Here is a 20,286-nt window from a genome sequence, read left to right on the forward strand (position 1 = left end):
CAGCATTGTTCCCTTACTGGACTTACATAGAGCTAATTCATTCACGTTCACTGACTTACATTAAATTTATATTTGAATAACTTGCAGAATTCCCATGACTCGTTCAATTGAAGCTTAAACATAAATTTTCACTTTTTATCATTGCTGGTTTCTGCGATATGAATGATGGTATTTGCTTGACTTGCTATAAAGTTTGTGGGTTGACTGTTGCCATGGCTACCACAACACACGCTTCATTTTTGCTCATAGATTGACGCATGCTGGTTCATAAATAAACCCGTTTGTGTTGGGAGTTTAGCGAGATATGATGTCCTCGCTAGGGCGAGTCAGGATGTTGCGGTTTTATAAAGGAACTGCGATTATTAATTACACGTCTGACTCACAATTGTACTTCTCTCGAGCCCCTCATCCTCAATGCTTGTAACCTCACCAACCAGCCAAGTTTACGGTAGTGAGAATCATGCTAGCTCGCTGCAGTCCGTGTCTTGATTCCATTGCTTCTATGACTCTTTCTTATAAGCTTTCTTATATTTGTTAAGTATTCTTATATTTTCTTAATATTTCTTATACTTATAAGTTGATATTTGCTAGCTATTCCTAGAGTTATTACATATATCAATATTTGCCAGTAATTGTAGGTTAATAAGAGAACTTCTAAAGCTGCTGATTGTAGCAGATATCCGTACACAAGCACAAAGCCTTTTAGGATAGAAGATGTGATTTAGCCCGATAATGAAATACAGTAGACCCTTGCCATATGATATTAACTCGCTTCAGTGTTGGCATCACGAGGCGAAAATGTCGTATAGAGGTAAAAAAAGCTATACCTAGTAATTTTCTAATGCAAACATCCCTGGTAAAAGGCATCAAATATTTATATACGTACTGTACATATTGAAAATTAATAACAAAATAGTATGTCAACCTTAGTAACTATAGTTTCCTACAATAACTTCAGTGTATTTAAAAGTTACGATCTGCAATAAAATGTAATATTATAAAGTACTATGTGCAGCACGTACCGTAGAGAGTTTTTACCTTCGAGACAGACATATAACGTTGAAATTAATTTCAATGAATTTAGCTTACTAAACCCCTACCTAAAGCTAAGTTTTAGTATTAATTTTAATAAACTTGAATATTGCCATTGTCCAAAGTTTTATCACCTATTTCCGGTTTTGTTTTTACAATACGGTAACTTTGAACAAATAGCGCTGAACTAAGAGCGAGCATCATATTTTTTTCAGGCGTTGTGAGAGGGATTTGGGCGGATAGCATACCGGCATTTTTATTATTTTGAAATATTCAGCATACCGATTGCCAAATTTGAAATTTGAGAAAAGTTTTTTGATATTTTATGGGAAAAAAGTCGTATGGCGGGGATGAAAAAGCATCATGTGAAACAATCGTATAACAGGAACATCGTTACCCAGGGCAGACTGTACAAGGAATTTGTCCCATGTTAGCATGCCAGGCAAATGTTACAAAAATCTTCCCATAAAACAACTTAGCTGCAATATTTAATGTTAATCCTTCCTCTGCAAAATGGTCAGTGGGACTTATCATGTAACAGCGCCAGAACTAATTGAGTTCTTACGGCTTTCGAAAGCTTCACTTTATTTTATTCAATATCAAAGGATTTACTACCTCAAACTAAATATGCATAAAACCAAGATTATAATATAATGCTAGTTAGGACTGTTAGATTATAATATAATGCTAGTTAGAGCTGTTAGATTATAATGTAATGCTAGTTAGAGTTGTTAGATTATAATGTAATGCTAGTTAGAGTTGTTAGATTATAATGTAATGCTAGTTAGAGTTGTTAGATTATAATATAATACTAGTTAGAGTTGTTAGATTATAATATAATGCTAGTTAGAGTTGTTAGATTATAATATAATGCTAGTTAGAGTTGTTAGATTATATTGTAATACTAGTTAGAGTTGTTAGATTATAATATAATGCTAGCTAGAGTTGTTAGATTATAATATAATGCTAGTTAGAGTTGTTAGATTATAATATAATGCTAGTTAGAGCTGTTAGATTATAATGTAATGCTAGTTAGACTTGTTAGATTATAATATGATGCTAGTTAGAGTTGTTAGATTATAATATAATACTAGTTAGAGTTGTTAGATTATAATATAATGCTAGTTAGAGTTGTTAGATTATAATATAATGTTAGTTAGAGTTGTTAGATTATAATATAATGCTAGTTAGAGTTGTTAGATTATAATGTAATACTAGTTAGAGTTGTTAGACTATAATATAATGCTAGTTAGAGTTGTTAGATTATAATATAATGCTATTTAGAGTAGTTAGATTATAATATAATACTAGTTAGAGTTGTTAGATTATAATATAATGCTAGTTAGAGTTGTTAGATTATAATATAATGCTAATTAGAGTTGTTAGATTATAATATAACACTAGTTAGAGTTGTTAGACTATAATATAATGCTAGTTAGAGTTGTTAGATTATAATGTAATACTAGTTAGAGTTGTTAGACTATAATATAATGCTAGTTAGAGTTGTTAGATTATAATATAATGCTAGTTAGAGTTGTTAGATTATAATATAATGCTAGTTAGAGTTGTTAGATTATAATATAATGCTAGTTAGAGTTGTTAGATTATAATATAATGCTAGTTAGAGTTGTTAGATTATAATGTAGGAAAGACAAAGCTTCGCAATGCTGCTTTGGTACCTATGGTAACTTAATTGATTGAAATATGCCTGACAAAAGTTGAATACCTTTGTGAATGGCCAGACAAAATCCAAGGAAGGTTGTCTGTGGCATGAAAGGTTTAACTTGATTCTTACATTAATTGAATGTTGACAAGGACATACGTAACTAATTGAATGGTTTGTATGATAGGGTTATAGTGCTAGTTTTGTTGGTGGTTATAGCTAAAAGCATGAATTTATGATGAGCAGAAGAAGCTGTTGAAATGTCGCTGGTTTTTTCTGGCTATAGATAATACTAACATATATTTAGATATGAACTTTATTTTCACCGGTCAATGCAACTGGGGCATATCGATCTATTCACATAAAAAATAGCTCTACATCACCGTTTTGTTATTTAGGCATTTTAGTTTATATTGAAGAATATTTGATTTTTACAATAGTTGCTGGACCAAAGTTGCGGTGGTGCCCCAGTCTTCCATATTAGCATTTACTCAAGTACTTTTAGCAGACTTGGCTTCTTTTGAAAAACAGCATTTATACAGTTTATTAAATGACTGGATTAGCTCAGCTTATAAATATGAGTCTGTAAACATGCATAGAAAATCATAAACGTAATGTTGGGGAGTATTCGCTAATGCTTATTGATTACCATGCGTCAATGTTAAAGACACTTAAGCATTCCTGTCGTATAAATACGGAAAATCTGTTCAAATATTTGTTTTGAATTATCTGCTACACAAGACATCGTTGAGACTACAGCAAAATACAAATTTGTTCAGAATGTCTGTTGTCTCACCCAGTGTGCTTTATTTTCATTCACGACTCTGTTAGCAGTTTTGACCAGATGTCTGAACCCCCATTATTTCTATGTAGAAGCGCTGAGTCTGAGACACCCCAGTAGTGACTACTAGTATTGACTACTAGTAGTAGTAATAGTGACTACTAGTAGTAGTGACTACTACTAGTAGTCACTACTACTAGTAGTGACTACTACTAGTAGTGACTACTACTAGTAGTAGTGACCACTAGTAGTAGTCACTACTACTACTAGTAGTAGTCACTACTACTAGTAGTCACAACTACTACTCGTATAGTCACCACTATAGTAGTGACTACCCGTTTTTCTAAAGATCCTCTACAGTAAAAAGTCTCTTAGTTTTTTCATCTTTATTTTATCTTTGCAGAGCAATACTTACGGTAACATGCATTGGCATAGCAACTTGGATTGTTAAATCAGAGTAAACCTGGCTATAGGGGGTCTCTAACTAAATTTCTATCAAGGATACAAGCTGCCTCAACACGCATGCAAGCTTATCATTGAGAAAACTATTTGTGTCTTTTTTATGATGGTCCCATAATTTCTATGACCTTTTTGCTGCCAGAGATGCAGACTGGGACCAAAGGCGAAGAGACTCGCTCCGTCAAAAGAGGCGGCAGTCTGTGGTCAACCATCTGAAATTTATTAAAACTAAATTGTTTACAAACTGATATAGTTGTAATATAACTAGTAATCATTGTTGCAATCGTTACAAGAACTCTATTTCAACCAATTTTGACAAAAAAAGTAATGCTAGGCTATCACAGAGGTTATAATGTACTTCGCAACAGCTTGAATTTAAAATACCAAAATAATTTAATAATCGAGTAATAATAATATATAAGTAATAAATAATATATAAGTATAATAAAAGAGGTTTATAACGATTAAACTGTCTGTTTGCTATTAAATTGGATTTTTGAGCGAGAATAATCGTCTCAGCAGTTTTTAGAAAGTAAAACAATGGCTTTTGCTATAATCAAGTTCAACGAAACAAGATTCAATCGAATTTCTCTATATTTGTCTGAAATGAGTGACTGTGGATTTAAGTGCGCCTTCCAGTAATTTATAAAAGATTTGAAACACACTCTGGTAAGGTTATTAAAGGTAAGATGTGTTTTGATAAATTTTTCGCTGTGATAAAACGCTATTGTCAACTTTACTGCAGGTATACTGTTTGATTTTTATATACAAGTAGACACTTTTATAATGTAAACCTTTTAAGTAAATTACGCGTAACGTAAAGAATTAATGTAAAATTTTTGCTTTATATTACCTAAGAAATTCCATACAGCGTAAAGCATCAATTCCAGCGCAAGTTCTTAAATTCGATTTGAATAACAAGAGTTCCATAGTTAGCCTCAAAATACCGTTGTTTCTCTTGTTGTACTTGGTAGAAAAAAGACGTAAAACGATATCTCTATGACATAATACTAGTACCTAGTAGTCTAGCATACCATGAGAGATGTTAAAAATTTTTAAACAGTAAATTTTGTTGCCATTTGACATACATAGATATATGCTCTTGATTATACATGCATACAAACTATAAACTGGATATTACGACAATGTTTTGGTAAGGAATTTTTACCTGCAAAATATCGCTAAGGTTGCTACCGGTATCGCTTGGACTTTCCTGTAGATAACCCTGACTAGTTCATCTACAGAATTGCTTTCAACAGCCAATCCATACACGTTTCAATTAATAGTGAGTCTAATTGATTTCATTTATTACAATCACACAAAATAGGCTCCTTCAATCAAACATTATACCTGTACACTCGATGGGTACAATTGGTCTCACGGGATATACCGGTAGCCACTAACATGCCCTGAGCTAGTGAGTTCAGCCCAAGCCTAACTCACCAATGGCCAGGCATTTTCATATACAGTAATTATCAGTTGAAATAATGAGAGTGATCAGCCTTATGATTGCGGGGAAATCATTGGTTGCCCATGATGCTGGTGGAGAATTGAGACAGCGACTCTAATCACTAGACGATGAGCAATAATGTGATATTATCATGTGAGATAAGCCAGCCATTTCTTTCTCTACCAACTATGACTGTCCCACACACTCAGCAATCATGGTGTGACCGTGACAAAATTCCTCACAAGATTACACCATGAGCAATCATCATTGCATGGACTTCGCAGTTGGATTGGCTGATAGAAAAAAATTGAATTTTCCACAGACTTGTTTCTACAACCTACTTTGTTCCAGGAAGCTTTGTTATACAGTATTTGTGAACGTGTTATGAGGTCAGCAGTATAATATTCCACTGGATGTCTCTAGTTGAATTTTCCATTGTTTAGTCCCTGCATCGTTTTCTTGCACTTTTTAAACCTTCCTATTAACATTTTCAATACTTCATACAGGAGGCTTTGTGTCAGTATATGGTTGGTCGGTATCAATGGGTATTACATGTACACGTGGGTACCTCAACACGCGTTATGGTTGTGTCACTATATGATTGGTCGGTAGCAATGGGTATTACATGTACACGTGGGTACCTCAACACGCGTTATGGTTGTGTTACTATATGATCGGTCGGTAGCAATGGGTATTACATGTACATGTGGGTCACTCAACACGCGTTATGGTTGTGTTACTATATGATCGGTCGGTAGCAATGGGTATTGTGTGTACGTGTGGGTACTTCAACACGTGTTATGGTTGTGTCACTATATGATTGGTCGGTAGCAATGGGTATTACATGTGGGTACCTCAACACGCGTTATGGTTGTGTCACTATATGATTGGTCGGTAGCGATAGAAAGTATTAGTACTTAGTACACAATTTTCAAATTAAATCAAAAGAATTGCAGAGCCATTTTTTACAAGAGTGGTTTTTCACTGTTTGTTGGTGAAGGAAAAGTTTCAGTGTTAATATTCTGTTATGGGTTATTTGACTGCCAATGAGTATCAGGAAATTCATATTATTTTGATGCGGCAAACATATTCTTCTGCACAATATAGGTCAGATGTTACTGCTCTGTGTCCATATGTAGTCTCCTTATACTGCATTTTAATCAGTCATCAATGTGAGTGGAGCCGCAATAACAATTCTGTCAACTACATCTTGCCCGGTCTACAGCCCTTTGTACTTTTAGCTAGACAGACATGTATCGACAACGCATCTTGTTTACAGGATATCATACCAAGGAGTTGTCCTTCCTTTGTACAAGTATTCGTCCATTATTATTAGGGAGAAGATTGTATCTATTATATCCCAAGTTTTTCTCCAGATTCTGATACGCGTCTTGTTGTGCGCATATCAAGTTTTAGGACTAAAATATTGTTGTAAACACACAGCACTGTTGATGACTGAGTCGGCGACTCGTATCTTCGTATTTAGATTTTAAAGAGAAACTTAAACAATTCAAAGTATGCAAATTAAAATAATATCGATACAAGGCTAAGACATCAAGCTTCGATTTGGTGTAATTCTTGCGTTTTTAGACCTACTCAGTTCAGAGATATACAGTAATAGTTTGAATGAAATCCTTTTTATGAATGTTCAGTTTCAAGCTGAAGTGCGATTATGATGTCTATTAAATTGTAAAAATGTCGATACTTATTGATACGATCTACTAAAATTCTGCGCAAGCTCATCTTTAGTGCCCATTCGATGTTTGGAAGCTGTCGTTATAAGCTAGTAGGAGTGACAGCCATTCTACTATGTGCACTACGTGTCTTCAACGCCGGATATTGCTTGTAGGATTGTTAGGTTTGACCAATTTAACTAGAGGAGGATGAGAAGGTGCGTGTCTGTTTGCTTTAGTCTATGTGAGGGGTCTTTAGAACACGTAGATGGGTCACTTATTGTGAACTTCCACTTGCCACTTCCTTCTGGGATTAGTTGAAGTGATCTGGCTGAGATGCAGGATGTTGATGCGTAGGCAGTATTACTTTTGACTAAAAACTGTCAATGATGTACATGCCATGGCGCATGATATGATAGTAAACAATCAATAGCGTTTAGTTGATGTTAATATCCTATTTGACTAGAAATGTGATATCCTGCTCCCAGTTACTCCACAAACATTTATAAATTGCAAATAATGTAGTGGATGAATGACTAAAGTATGAACAATAATTTAAGTTTGCTATATTTCACTTTCATATTTCTATTTTGCTGGTAAGTCAAAATGAATCAATTTCCATTTTTAATCTTTTGGCTTCCCATAACCAATTGGCGGATTTGTCACGTTTGGCAAGTTTTAAGCTATCAATAATTTGTTCATAACTTGTTGATCAAGAGCTTGCGATAAGTGCGAGTACATTGCATAACTTTTAACTTTTTGTCAATTACATATAGGTGGTTTTTTATATCGCTCTTTCCTCTCTCACTTATCTTTTTTTTCTAATTAGGCAATCTTTCCATTACGCTCTCTCAATTACATTGCTGAAATGTTTATTTGTCAAATGGGAAGAGGCCTACTCACGTTAAACCTATTATGACATGAATCATGGGAGGCGGTGTGAGATGGTCATATTACCCATCACTCAGTGTAACATAATCAAACATAATTGGCTGAAGTAGTCACAAAGCCACCAATAGACCGAGCCAACAAGGCCATTAGCTATATTTTATACAATTACTGATGGAGAGAGGTATTACGATTCTAGGAGTCTCAAAGTTCCTTGACCCTTTGCATCAAACAACTATGTTGCTTGTGACCCTCTGTACATGATATCAAGTTACTGGTGCTATGATCAGCCCTTAGCTACCGGAGATAGAGAACATGATATAGGCAATAGAAAATATTAAAAGTATAATCATACCTCTAGATACGAGCGCCTCTAGATGTGAGCTGACTTTCTAGTAAGTTTCTTCCGTCAGATACGCGCATAGCATATGAACCAGTTCTCGATGGCCACTATACTTTATGGCCAAGTAAGTGAGAGGCCACTTTTGATAACAGAATCGCTCGGTCTTTCTTCTCGAATCAGTTTGAAAAAGTTTTTAAAATGCTGGCTAATAATTATAGCGAACACAAGGCAAAAGCGCATAACCAGAAACAGATACTAAAAAATTATGACGACAAAATTAAAGTAAGTTTTGATAGAGAGTAAAAGATTAAAACTTAGCTTCAAGTTAGTGTTTAGTAACCTAAATTCATTCAAGTTAAATTCCGAGTTTCTATTACGTAGGGTCACAAATGTTTAGTGTACCGAACCGAACACCTTGCTATTAAGTCTTTCTCAGACCACCGTTATCCATAATTTCTGTCTCGAAGGTAACAGCTCCATTCGGTAGTGTACATAGTGATGTTACATTTAATTGCAGATCATAACATCTAAATAGGTATTTTTTACTTTTTTAGTTCAAGTACTGAATTATAACAATTACAAACACGGTTTTCATTGTAATATCCTTTTTAGGTGGTTTTTTATAATATGGTAACGGATTAATTTGTACATAATCATTTTATATAGGAAATAGTGCCTTGAGATGCAGGCTTAGTTGACATACAAGCTCGGTCCGAGAACACACTAAGCTCGTATGTCGAGGTATGACTGTATTCAGGTTAATAAGGAAAGGTTTTACATCTCTGTCAACAGCTAGACTCCTACTCCATACCAACTACTTCTGAGCACAACAGCATATGTCAGCGCACGGATCACACAATCAACACAACTTTTGTTTGCTGTCACTCAGGCTCAAGTCAGTATAGTTAAGATTTGTGAGCGTTAATGTTATGTTACTGTTATGTTAATGTTACGTTATGTTATGTTGCGTTATGTTAATGTTACGTGATGTTAATGTTACGTTATGTTAATGTTACGTTTATATTAATGTTACTTGTATGTGAAATGGTGTAGTTTACAGTTTAATGATGCCGGAACACTAAATAAAAATATTGAAGAACAAACGATGACACAACAAACAATGTTAACAATCGCTTTGTTAACATTTTTCAAGGTCAAGGCAAGGTCTTTTTAAAATTTAGGATAAGAACTGCCATCATGGTATCCGTGGTTTTCATGGTGATTGCCTATGTTTCCCATCATCTCAGTCATCATTTGCTGTCTGAGTTTCACTTGCAACTGGAACCAAATCCACGGTATGTCTGTTTAGCTCCAAGATTAATCGCTTCTGGTTGCTAAGAATCTTTTCTCATCTAATGCCAAGGTTAATACGTACGTTGTGATGGTCACTTCCACTAAACGAATAATTAAATCAAAGAATTTGTAACGGCTCACCAATAGCATCTGCTGCACACGGTTAAGGTGTGGACACACTGACAGTGTAACTCAAGCTTTTCATGCCTGAAACTTTAGCTAGGAAAAGCAGCGAAAATGATAGTTGAACAAGTTCAGATGTACTAAATTTATTTTTGGCTGGCATAACTGCAGACCGCATCTGATTGGACAGTCTAGTGCTAGCAAATTCAATGGTCACATTTTTGTTAGCAGCGGATTCACGATGTTAATTAATAAAAATTAAAATCATCCGGAAATGAAATAAACTTAGGAATAAAGCTAACAAATTTTAGATAGTCACGCATTGAAGCTAGTTGATTGGGTTGATTTATTACTAAAAAAGGAATTTTCACCACATTTTTCTTCTGTAATTATTTATGTAATGAGGGTGTCAACTCGGTTTGAACCCATTTGACCACCTCAGGTAGCTTCAGTTAGTCTACGCACTTTGGACTTTTCAGGTCGGCGCATTGGCTCACTCCTTGACTATATCTTGCTATTCTGGTTTGTCATTTCTAGTTTTGCCTGGTCAACATGTGTGTCATCTCTTTCAATTGAATTCTCACGGTATCGATTAAGACAAACCAAAGGGTTAAAATCGAGTTATTGCATACATTTATTGTACTCATTTCATCAATGTTGTCACAGACACAATCCCAAGTAGTACACCATCTTGCAGGCCAGAAAAATGACAACTAAAGATTTCACGCCCTTTAGCAACCTATAGTTAATTTACTACCAATAAATATTACTTTTCCTGTATGCTAATTTATAGGGTTTTGCATAATTACATTTGCGATTTTCGGAGGAAAATTACCTAAGTAGATATAAACTCGTTTTTTCTTTGAAGAACTGTGCTGGGCTATCAGACACAGTATCGCAGAGAATGACATGAAAGCGTCTAAAGTTTCAATAGTCATTCCTCAATAGTTGGTCAGTTTGCAGAGCACGTAATCCTCAACGAGCCTTTGTCCTTGTCACAGATTTATTCCACAAAAGATTGGTGCATTAGAAGGCTGGTAAAAGTGTAGCCGTGGACCGACATCGCACGCGAAACAAACAATCGTAGTTCGATCGACACAATTTCAAAGATTGATCCTGTTGAGGGATAATTCTCTAGGAAAAAAATTTTCCTTTAAATGTTGATACCAAGAGTATTTTTAGCATCGCGTAGTGATATATATGTTGATTAAAAATTTAAATTAATGGTTTTAATTAAGAAAACTAAAATATTAAAATAAAAGCTTAAATTTTCTAATTTTTGTCATCAAAGCTTTCGACATTGATATTGCTTTGGCATGGCCGCAGTGGCTATTGCTTCTACCTGTGTGACTTCTTATAGATGAGTTATAGAGCGGATTAATAAAGCTTGATCTTATGAACTACCATTGACAAGCCGACAAACATCACAATTTTACCTGTTATCAAGATCGACTTTTTGGAAGATCGACTTCATTTTAGTCATATGCATTGGCTAGTTGACACTATGCCCGTTTCAAAATGTGTGTTGCAAAAATCTCAGCTTCAAATGAATGCATCATTTTTCTGCAAGTAATCACATGATGTAAGATGCCAGTGTGAACATGTGAATAAGCGAGAGGGAAGCAGATTTAAGCAATCTAAATACATAATCGCACTGATTACTGATTACCTTGTTGCATTTACTACAATGTTCCGCATATTCGTTATGATTAGCAACTAAATTATTTAATGAATAATTTCAGTTTCAGACATAAACATGTTGGTGACTTGAATCTTATTCTCATTGGTTTCATGGTTCAAAATATTCAAGTCGTATCATTTATCAGTTGAACTAAAGGAATGTAAAATATTTTTTCATGCTCACTGATAGGTCTTTACGAATATGCAACAAAAACTATGGCAGATGTAACCCCATTGGACTAAATTACTGCCAATCTCAACCAATCATTAGAGATATTCTTAAAAAAAATAGCTAAATAAAAATTTATGAAAGATATATCTATTCAATATAGGATATTAAGTCACACACTGTCTTGGTAACAACATCGACATAACACCGGTGCATGGAAAGCATCGGATGACACAGGTTATCTGTTCTGTTTAGGTACAGATGAAAATCATTGCTGCTAGAAGAGAACAGCCATTATGACATCTTACAAAATAAAGAATATCTTCATAACAAAAAATTACAATTATTGCATCGCTGCTTGAGCAGCGTTCATTGGCAGACCAGTAGAAGTGCTGTAGCAATCCGATTGCCATGTTAGCAATAGATGAGCTCTAGATTACATCATTTACATAACGTTGCGCAAGTACCGCCCTGCCGATTCATTCTCATCCTCCTAGCGTGCCTTCATCCTCCTCTCATGTCCTCTTAACTCTATTGCACCCACTATTTTCTGTTATACATGGATGTACAATCACTAGATCTGAGGGCGAATGAACTGGTTGTTATGCGGTTCACCCAGTGGCAAACCGGATGAGCGCATACTACTGAACAAGCCATGCGGTAAGAAACTTTGTTTTAGGTGCTCTTATAGCGATTTACCAACCTTCAGCGCAGCAGAACAGAAGAGCCATAAGTGCGTCGTTTTATCTGAGAATTGAAATGTGAAGCGCTGCTGCGTTTTATTTATTTTGTATGGCGGAAAGAAATAGCAAAAGCAACAAACGGTGCTAGGCTATAATAGGGATAGGAAACGATCAAAGTCTTGTTCACCCACCCGTAGTTTGACTTTCTGTGTTGTTTTTTTACTTGACAGCATGGCAGATATCCCCTTCATATGGCTTTCCTCCTATCAGATACAGATGTGAGACAGGAAATCCTCTCATTACTTTTACAGAACAATCCCGAAAACTACGAGTATACGACAGACACGGTACAGCTTTAGCTAGCATTATTGGCATGCAGACATGTACATGTATTATTGGCATGCAGACATTCACATGTATGCAGCTTTCTTGCTTTGTTTCTCTTGGTCGATGAATCGCAAGGCTTCTCTCTAGGTCGACTATTCAATTCATCAGTGCTGCTGCATGTCAAACAGTTTTATAGCATCCTATGACAAATTTCTAAACTTGTTCTGCTGTACTATTTTTATGCATAGTAGTAGCGGTGTAAAGCTATATTTAGCTTCACACACGGTTCTTTGAACTGTCTTTGGCTATCTTCCATTCTCTCTGATGTTGCAGAAAAGTTGAAACTTTCCATGCGAAGCTCTGTATTCGAAATACTGCTGAATGGAGCTGCCCATACATGGAATCAAAATCACAAATGATACTCATCTTTGGTTCAATGCAAAATATATCTAATTGACCTAAGAAAAATTCAATTACCGTTTTTTAAGTAAAACGAAGCTTGCAATTTCTGTGCTTCCTGAAAAATGAAGTCTTTTTTTGATTCCAGATAAAATGGAGTTGTTTTATAATGCACGCGAGAAGATAACTCCGAATTCATTAAGCTCACTGAAATTAGGGCTTTTACGGGATTAGACATTGTAAAATGTACTTATGTTGTGTAACAGGGAAATGTGCAAATAACATGTACACTTATCTTCTTTACAGAATGGAAAGAATCCCGCTGACTATAAATATTTCTCTGATGACGTAAAAGCGTCAACTCTTGGGAATGTCTTGGTAGCACCATTCTAGTCAGCACAAGTGTCTTCAACAACCAGCAGTGCTTAAATGGTCATTCATAACTCTTGTCAGATTAGTAAGTATACAATTAGTATATTTACTAGTTTGCTGGGAATATACCATTGTTGCTATAGCGCAGGTTATGGCAGATCAGACCACCAGCAGGCTATTGAAGCAGTATATTTAATATTTGAGTAATTTTGGAACATAAATGAGTTTTGAAGTAGATGTTTTTGTTTTGTGGTCATTACTATCCTCGTAATGGTCGTACTGGTAACTGGTCGTAATGGTTGTACTTTCCTCAACATCTTACTAGCTATAACAACTCTCAAGTGTATTTTGTCAAATTGAGAAACCAGAATAATTTACCAAAATCGCTCCCATTTGTAAAGCAATTGAAATATCTATAGAGGTGATTCATCGATCGTTCCTTCTATGCTTTCAGTTTCTTATATAATATAAATCTTATTCTTTTCATCTTTTACGCCTTTTCATCAGCATTCAGCATAACAAGCACTCAATAATCCAGTGGCATCGCCAAGCTAACTTAGGGCAAAAATTGTTAACCTGAATATTTATTGTTTAACTCCATTAGCTAGCGTTTTAATAAATTTTTACCGTAATTTGAACTTATTTTTTGCTCATGGTGATTATTAAACTCATGATAGGAGGAAATGTTTGGCAAAAAGGATTAAGCTGCCTACCATCGATGTTAGTTTGTACAATGTAAACAGGAAGTCAAGTCATCATCGAACATACTGTCGACTGTTATTAATACTGTCAGATGTTTGCCGATACAACTATTATAATCAATATATTATCAAATTGAAGCCATTCACAGATATTACAATATATTTAATTAATGACACACCTTCAAGTAATTTTAGATGATTCGCTAATCATTTCACACAGATGAATGCGCTGAGTGCTTTATCAATAGCTAATAGTAATTGCGAGTAATACAGCAAGATATAATGACACAGAAAGCAGCTGAAAAGCATTGACCTCTCACTATAGTCAGTCAAGAAGGGTGCGATCTTGTTAAAGTCACAAAGGTAGCAATTGTGACTTTAACAAATAGGATAAATATGTTCTGAGTCTTGTCTCTTGTTAAGCTCTCTGTGGGGTGTCTCTAAAAAAGAACATTGAAAGTGAGACATACATAACAAACCTTCACCCCATTCAAGTGCTATTACACATTGACAAACATGAGACATACGTAACAAACCTTCACCCCATTTGAGTGCTATTACACATTGACAAACATGAGACATACATAACAAACCTTCACCCCATTTGAGTGCTATTACACATTGACAAACATGAGACATACATAACAAACCTTCACCCCATTCAGTGCTATTACACACTGACAAACATGAGACATACATAACAAACCTTCACCCCATTCGAGTGCTATTACACATTGACAAACATGAGACATACATAACAAACCTTCACCCCATTCGAGTGCTATTACACATTGACAAACATGAGACATACATAACAAACCTTCACCCCATTCAGTGCTATTACACACTGACAAACATGAGACATACATAACAAACCTTCACCCCATTCGAGTGCTATTACACATTGACAAACATGAGACATACATAACAAACCTTCACCCCATTCGAGTGCTATTACACATTGACAAACATGAGACATACATAACAAACCTTCACCCCATTCAAGTGCTATTACACACTGACAAACATGAGACATACATAACAAACCTTCACCCCATTCGAGTGCTATTACACATTGACAAACATGAGACATACATAACAAACCTTCACCCCATTCGAGTGCTATTACACATTGACAAACATGAGACATACATAACAAACCTTCACCCCATTCGAGTGCTATTACACATTGACAAACATGAGACATACATAACAAACCTTCACCCCATTCGAGTGCTATTACACATTGACAAACATGAGACATACATAACAAACCTTCACCCCATTCAGTGCTATTACACACTGACAAACATGAGACATACATAACAAACCTTCACCCCATTCGAGTGCTATTACACATTGACAAACATGAGACATACATAACAAACCTTCACCCCATTCGAGTGCTATTACACATTGACAAACATGAGACATACATAACAAACCTTCACCCCATTCAGTGCTATTACACACTGACAAACATGAGACATACATAACAAACCTTTACCCCATTCGAGTGCTATTACACACTGACAAACATGAGACATACATAACAAACCTTCACCCCATTCGAGTGCTATTACACACTGACAAACATGAGACATACATAACAAACCTTCACCCCATTCGAGTGCTATTACACATTGACAAACATGAGACATACATAACAAACCTTTACCCCATTCGAGTGCTATTACACATTGACAAACATGAGACATACATAACAAACCTTCACCCCATTCGAGTGCTATTACACATTGACAAACATGAGACATACATAACAAACCTTCACCCCATTCAGTGCTATTACACACTGACAAACATGAGACATACATAACAAACCTTCACCCCATTCGAGTGCTATTACACATTGACAAACATGAGACATACATAACAAACCTTTACCCCATTCGAGTGCTATTACACACTGACAAACATGAGACATACATAACAAACCTTCACCCCATTCGAGTGCTATTACACACTGACAAACATGAGACATACATAACAAACCTTCACCCCATTCAGTGCTGTTACACATTGACAAACATGAGACATACATAACAAACCTTCACCCCATTCAGTGCTATTACACACTGACAAACATGAGACATACATAACAAACCTTCACCCCATTCGAGTGCTATTACACATTGACAAACATGAGACATACATAACAAACCTTCACCCCATTCAAGTGCTATTACACACTGACAAACATGAGACATACATAACAAACCTTCACCCCATTCGAGTGCTATTACACACTGACAAACATGAGACATACATAACAAACCTTCACCCCATTCAGTGCTATTACACACTGACAAACATGAGACATACATAACAAACCTTCACCCCATTCAAGTGCTATTACACACTGACAAACAATATTTTCTGAAGGTGAGTCAAATATCTTGGGATATTTGACTCATATATGAAATATGGGATTTGCATCATTGTAGGGTGTTTGCAGAGTAGTCAATAAGCTTGAGTTACGATTACAATTGATCAGCGGCTATGATTACAAGGATATCACATAAAGTCACCTCAAGGTCAACACTGTCATAACAGTGAAGAAAGTTTAAAACAAAGTGATTTCACGTAAGCCTTGAAGATCTATTACACAGTCATTGACATGTAGTTGATGGGCATACCACATATTAGGACAAGCAATTTGTTTTTTGGAAACTATTGATCTCACCCTTTGCTAGTTATTAGCTATCTGTCAGATAGAGTACGATCATCTCTCTGTATTATGAGGAGGTCACGCAGCTTATTCCTGGAAAATGCCACAGACGAACAGTTAGCAAAGCTGATTCAGTACTCGGACAATTGGAGCAGATATTATTTGTCAACGCCGTAAGCTCTACGCCGCGTAGAGCTTACGCCGCGTAGAGCTTACGCCGCGTAGAGCTTACGCCGCGTAGAGCTTACGCCGCGTAGAGCTTACGCCGCGTAAAGCTTACGCCGCGTAGAGCTTACGCCGCGTAGAGCTTACGCCGCGTAGAGCTTACGCCGCGTAGGGCTTACGCCGCGTAGGGCTTACGCCGCGTAGAGCTTACGCCGCGTAGAGCTTACGCCGCTTAGAGCTTACGCCGCGTAGAGCTTACGCCGCGTAAAGCTTACGCCGCGTAGAGCTTACGCCGCGCAGAGCTTACGCCGCGTAGAGCTTACACATGTGGCAAATCAGTATTTCAGATTTGCCTTTGTTCACTTTAGATGATTTCAGTTTTAATTTATTTGAACTCATGTTGCATGCTGTCAAGGTGGATCAATGATGGCTGCATTATGATTATCATGATAGTCGGGGACTTTTAAGCATGTTGAACCAGCAACCTTCATTGATTGGGGAAAAACTTTTTCAAAGGGAACTCGTATCGATAGGGGTCAGTTGTTTTTCCCTACCAAGTTTTACCAAAAAGCTTTTTGTATGCGCCGTTTGCTTTGAGAATTATTAGCTCAAGTAATTAACGTGACAAAAATATTAGCTTAATTATTTTACCTATTTACTTCAGCTGCTTGATGACAAAATGGAATAGTTCTCGTAATCGCGTAGATGTAATTTATTTATCAATTGCTAATCACTGGTAGGACAACAAGGAGGAAAGTGTGCAGTGACAAATTTATTTTCATTTAAAAGGGGAGTTAATTTACATTTATTTCCTTTCCAGAATTACTATTAATTGCAAAACACTACTGAAAACAATAAATAGTCATGTATGTAATTACAGAGAAAGTGTGAGACCGTGTAGAAACTTTTTGCTCCTTAGGGGTTGCAGAAAGAAGACGAGTGCTCACCCTTGCCCACATAAAAATACAATTTTAACTCTGGCGAAGCTCATAGCTATGATTATGAACTATACGAAATGTCTTGTATTTTTATACCTAGATGTAGGTAAAGCTTAGATTTTACACATTGTTACTGTTACTACTTCGACCATTTGTAGCAGCTGTGGTCAAGACGCCTAAGAAAACATGTAGCAGACCTGATTGTCGGTCGGACTTACCTGCTCATATTAATGTCGTGTTTGATGTATAAGGCTTGGTAGAGTCGCTCGTATTCCATAACCCCCAATGTGTACTCCAGCTGAAAATACAGGGTGCAAGGAAGTCCTTGACATACCAAAAATGGTACATCAAACCCAGAATCAGAAACAACTTCCAACTGTTAACTGGTTTCATGGACTGACTCCACATGCCAGAATTCCTACCAGAATGGACAACAAGCCGAACAGTTTATAACTTTGTAAACCAAACTAAATGATTTGTTAATGACAGCTTCTGAAGTAGAACCACAAAATTGTTTTCATTTGAGTAAAGCCATAAACAGCGTCACACTTTGAATACATTTTTTCTAAATAAAATGAACCACATGTAGCTTGACTCAAAATTTACCAGCCTAATTTTAAAAAACTGCACTTGCGAACTCAAGTAGTCTGGTGTCTAAACAAGTCTGAGACGTCTGACCCTACTCAAGATCATGTGACAAATGCTAATTTTAAGTAAGAGGAATCAATGGTTAGTGCCGGTGCTAAAGTTGCTACCAATTCAGGTTTAAAAATAATATAGAGTTCTTTCTGCGCAAATTAAAACACAGGCGAGGCAATTAGGCGATTACTAGCAAGCAATAGGGTCATACCTTGACATACAAGGGCCACAACATACCAAAACTTTGAGATATGAAAAAAATTCTGAGCAAATTTTTGCCTTGGAATACAAAACAAATTTGAGATATGAGCATACAAAACTATTTTCGATGCAGCCGCTAGATGACTGAGTATGGGGGAGTATGCAAAAGGGCGCCAACAAGAACAGCTTCGCTCAGTCTTTCTTGTCAGATCAGTTTGAAAAAGCTTCACAAAAACTGGCTAAAGTGAAGGTGAATAAATAGGAGGCAAAGAGAGCCAAGCCAGAAGATAATAGAAAAAATGAAAACTAAAACAAAATGTGAATTAAGTTTAGGGTGAAATTAAAACTTATTTTCAAATGTGTGTGTTTACTAAGCGGAAGTCATTTAAGTCAAGTTGGAAGTTTGTTATGTTAGTTATATTATGTTACATTGTTATGTTTGTTATAATTGTAGCATACTGAATGTGTTGTCATCACATAAGTATAGCATACTGAATGTGTTGTCGTCACATAAGTATAGCATACCGAATGTGTTGGCGTCACATAAGTGTAGCATACTGAATGTGTTGCCGTCATATAAGTGTAGCATACTGAATGTGTTGCCGTCACATAAGTGTAGCATACTGAATGTGTTGGCGTCACATAAATGTAGCATACTGAATGTGTTGCCATCATATAAATGTAGCACACCGAATGAGTTGCCATCATATAAGCGTAGCATACCGAATGAGTTGTCGGCAAATCTCTCTCATACCACCGTTAGCAGCTACGTCTGTCTCGAAGGAAAGAACTCCATACAGTACTGTACATAGTATTGTTACACTTTATTACAGATTATAATCATTAAATATGTATCTGTTACATTGTGAGCATAGGCGGTGAATTACAACAATTAAAAACGTATTTTTCATTCATATTATCTTGTTTGTAGGTGGTTTGTGCAGAGGGTGTGAATGGATTTATTTGTATTTAGTTATTTTAGGTAAGAGAAATTGACTTGAAACGCGAAAGAATCAACACAAGAGGCCCGGAAGGTCAAGGTATGACTGTAATACTTACATGTAATATAAGTATTAAGTAAGTATTAAGATTGTTAAGAATGAAGACATGATTTGGACATCAAGCAGAATAAATGGATGTTGAAGAATTTATAAAAATCTCAGCCAAAATAGCGTAGGTCACGCGTAGCCTGTGAGTAGTGTGTAGTAGTGTGTGCGCGCGACAAGGCAGACCAACAACCATGAGTGAGAAACCATTGATGGACCTAAGGCCAAACTTGATTATTACAGATGCGTTGAGCAGATGCAGCAGCAGTCTATTCCACAAAAATGGATATCGAACAAAGACTTTATTTTCATTACAAATAGATGTTACAGAAAATTTCAAAATCTTTCAGCATGCTAGCACATGCCTGGCTAACAATAAACAGGACTTACTAATCATTAATACTATGAAGCCAGCAATCTAATTTTCTTACTAAAATAAATGATGCTTATAAGCAAGAAATTATTACCATGTGATTTTCTTTGATCAGAGAACTGCATAGAACTGTCCATAAGATAGCATTACTACTGCTCACAAACACATCCTACTACCAATAGAACTATTACACATACAT

At 36.0% G+C, this 20,286-nt stretch overlaps 2 protein-coding genes across 7 annotated transcripts in view; one reads left to right on the forward strand and one right to left on the reverse strand.

Moving 5' to 3' along the window:
- LOC137393476 (putative ankyrin repeat protein RF_0381) overlaps nucleotides 1-13,821 on the forward strand; it is a 112,582-nt gene extending 98,761 nt beyond the window's left edge. For all 3 annotated transcript variants that reach the window (XM_068080047.1, XM_068080049.1, XM_068080048.1), the window contains 2 exons: nucleotides 12,468-12,584; nucleotides 13,270-13,821. In XM_068080047.1, coding sequence (XP_067936148.1) covers nucleotides 12,468-12,584; nucleotides 13,270-13,356 — 204 coding nt within the window. In that variant the 3' untranslated portion in view covers nucleotides 13,357-13,821. The remainder of the gene's footprint in view (nucleotides 1-12,467; nucleotides 12,585-13,269) is intronic.
- Nucleotides 13,822-14,226: 405 nt separating this feature from the next.
- LOC137394630 (uncharacterized) overlaps nucleotides 14,227-20,286 on the reverse strand; it is a 31,348-nt gene continuing 25,288 nt past the window's right edge. For all 4 annotated transcript variants that reach the window (XM_068081379.1, XM_068081378.1, XM_068081380.1 and 1 more), the window contains 3 exons: nucleotides 18,047-18,126; nucleotides 16,741-16,818; nucleotides 14,227-14,476 (listed from right to left, as the gene is read on the reverse strand). In XM_068081379.1, the coding sequence (XP_067937480.1) occupies nucleotides 16,758-16,818; nucleotides 18,047-18,126 (141 nt within the window). In that variant the 3' untranslated portion in view covers nucleotides 14,227-14,476; nucleotides 16,741-16,757. The remainder of the gene's footprint in view (nucleotides 14,477-16,740; nucleotides 16,819-18,046; nucleotides 18,127-20,286) is intronic.

Source organism: Watersipora subatra, chromosome 4, assembly GCF_963576615.1.
Source record: "Watersipora subatra chromosome 4, tzWatSuba1.1, whole genome shotgun sequence".
Lineage (NCBI taxonomy): Eukaryota > Metazoa > Bryozoa > Gymnolaemata > Cheilostomatida > Watersiporidae > Watersipora > Watersipora subatra.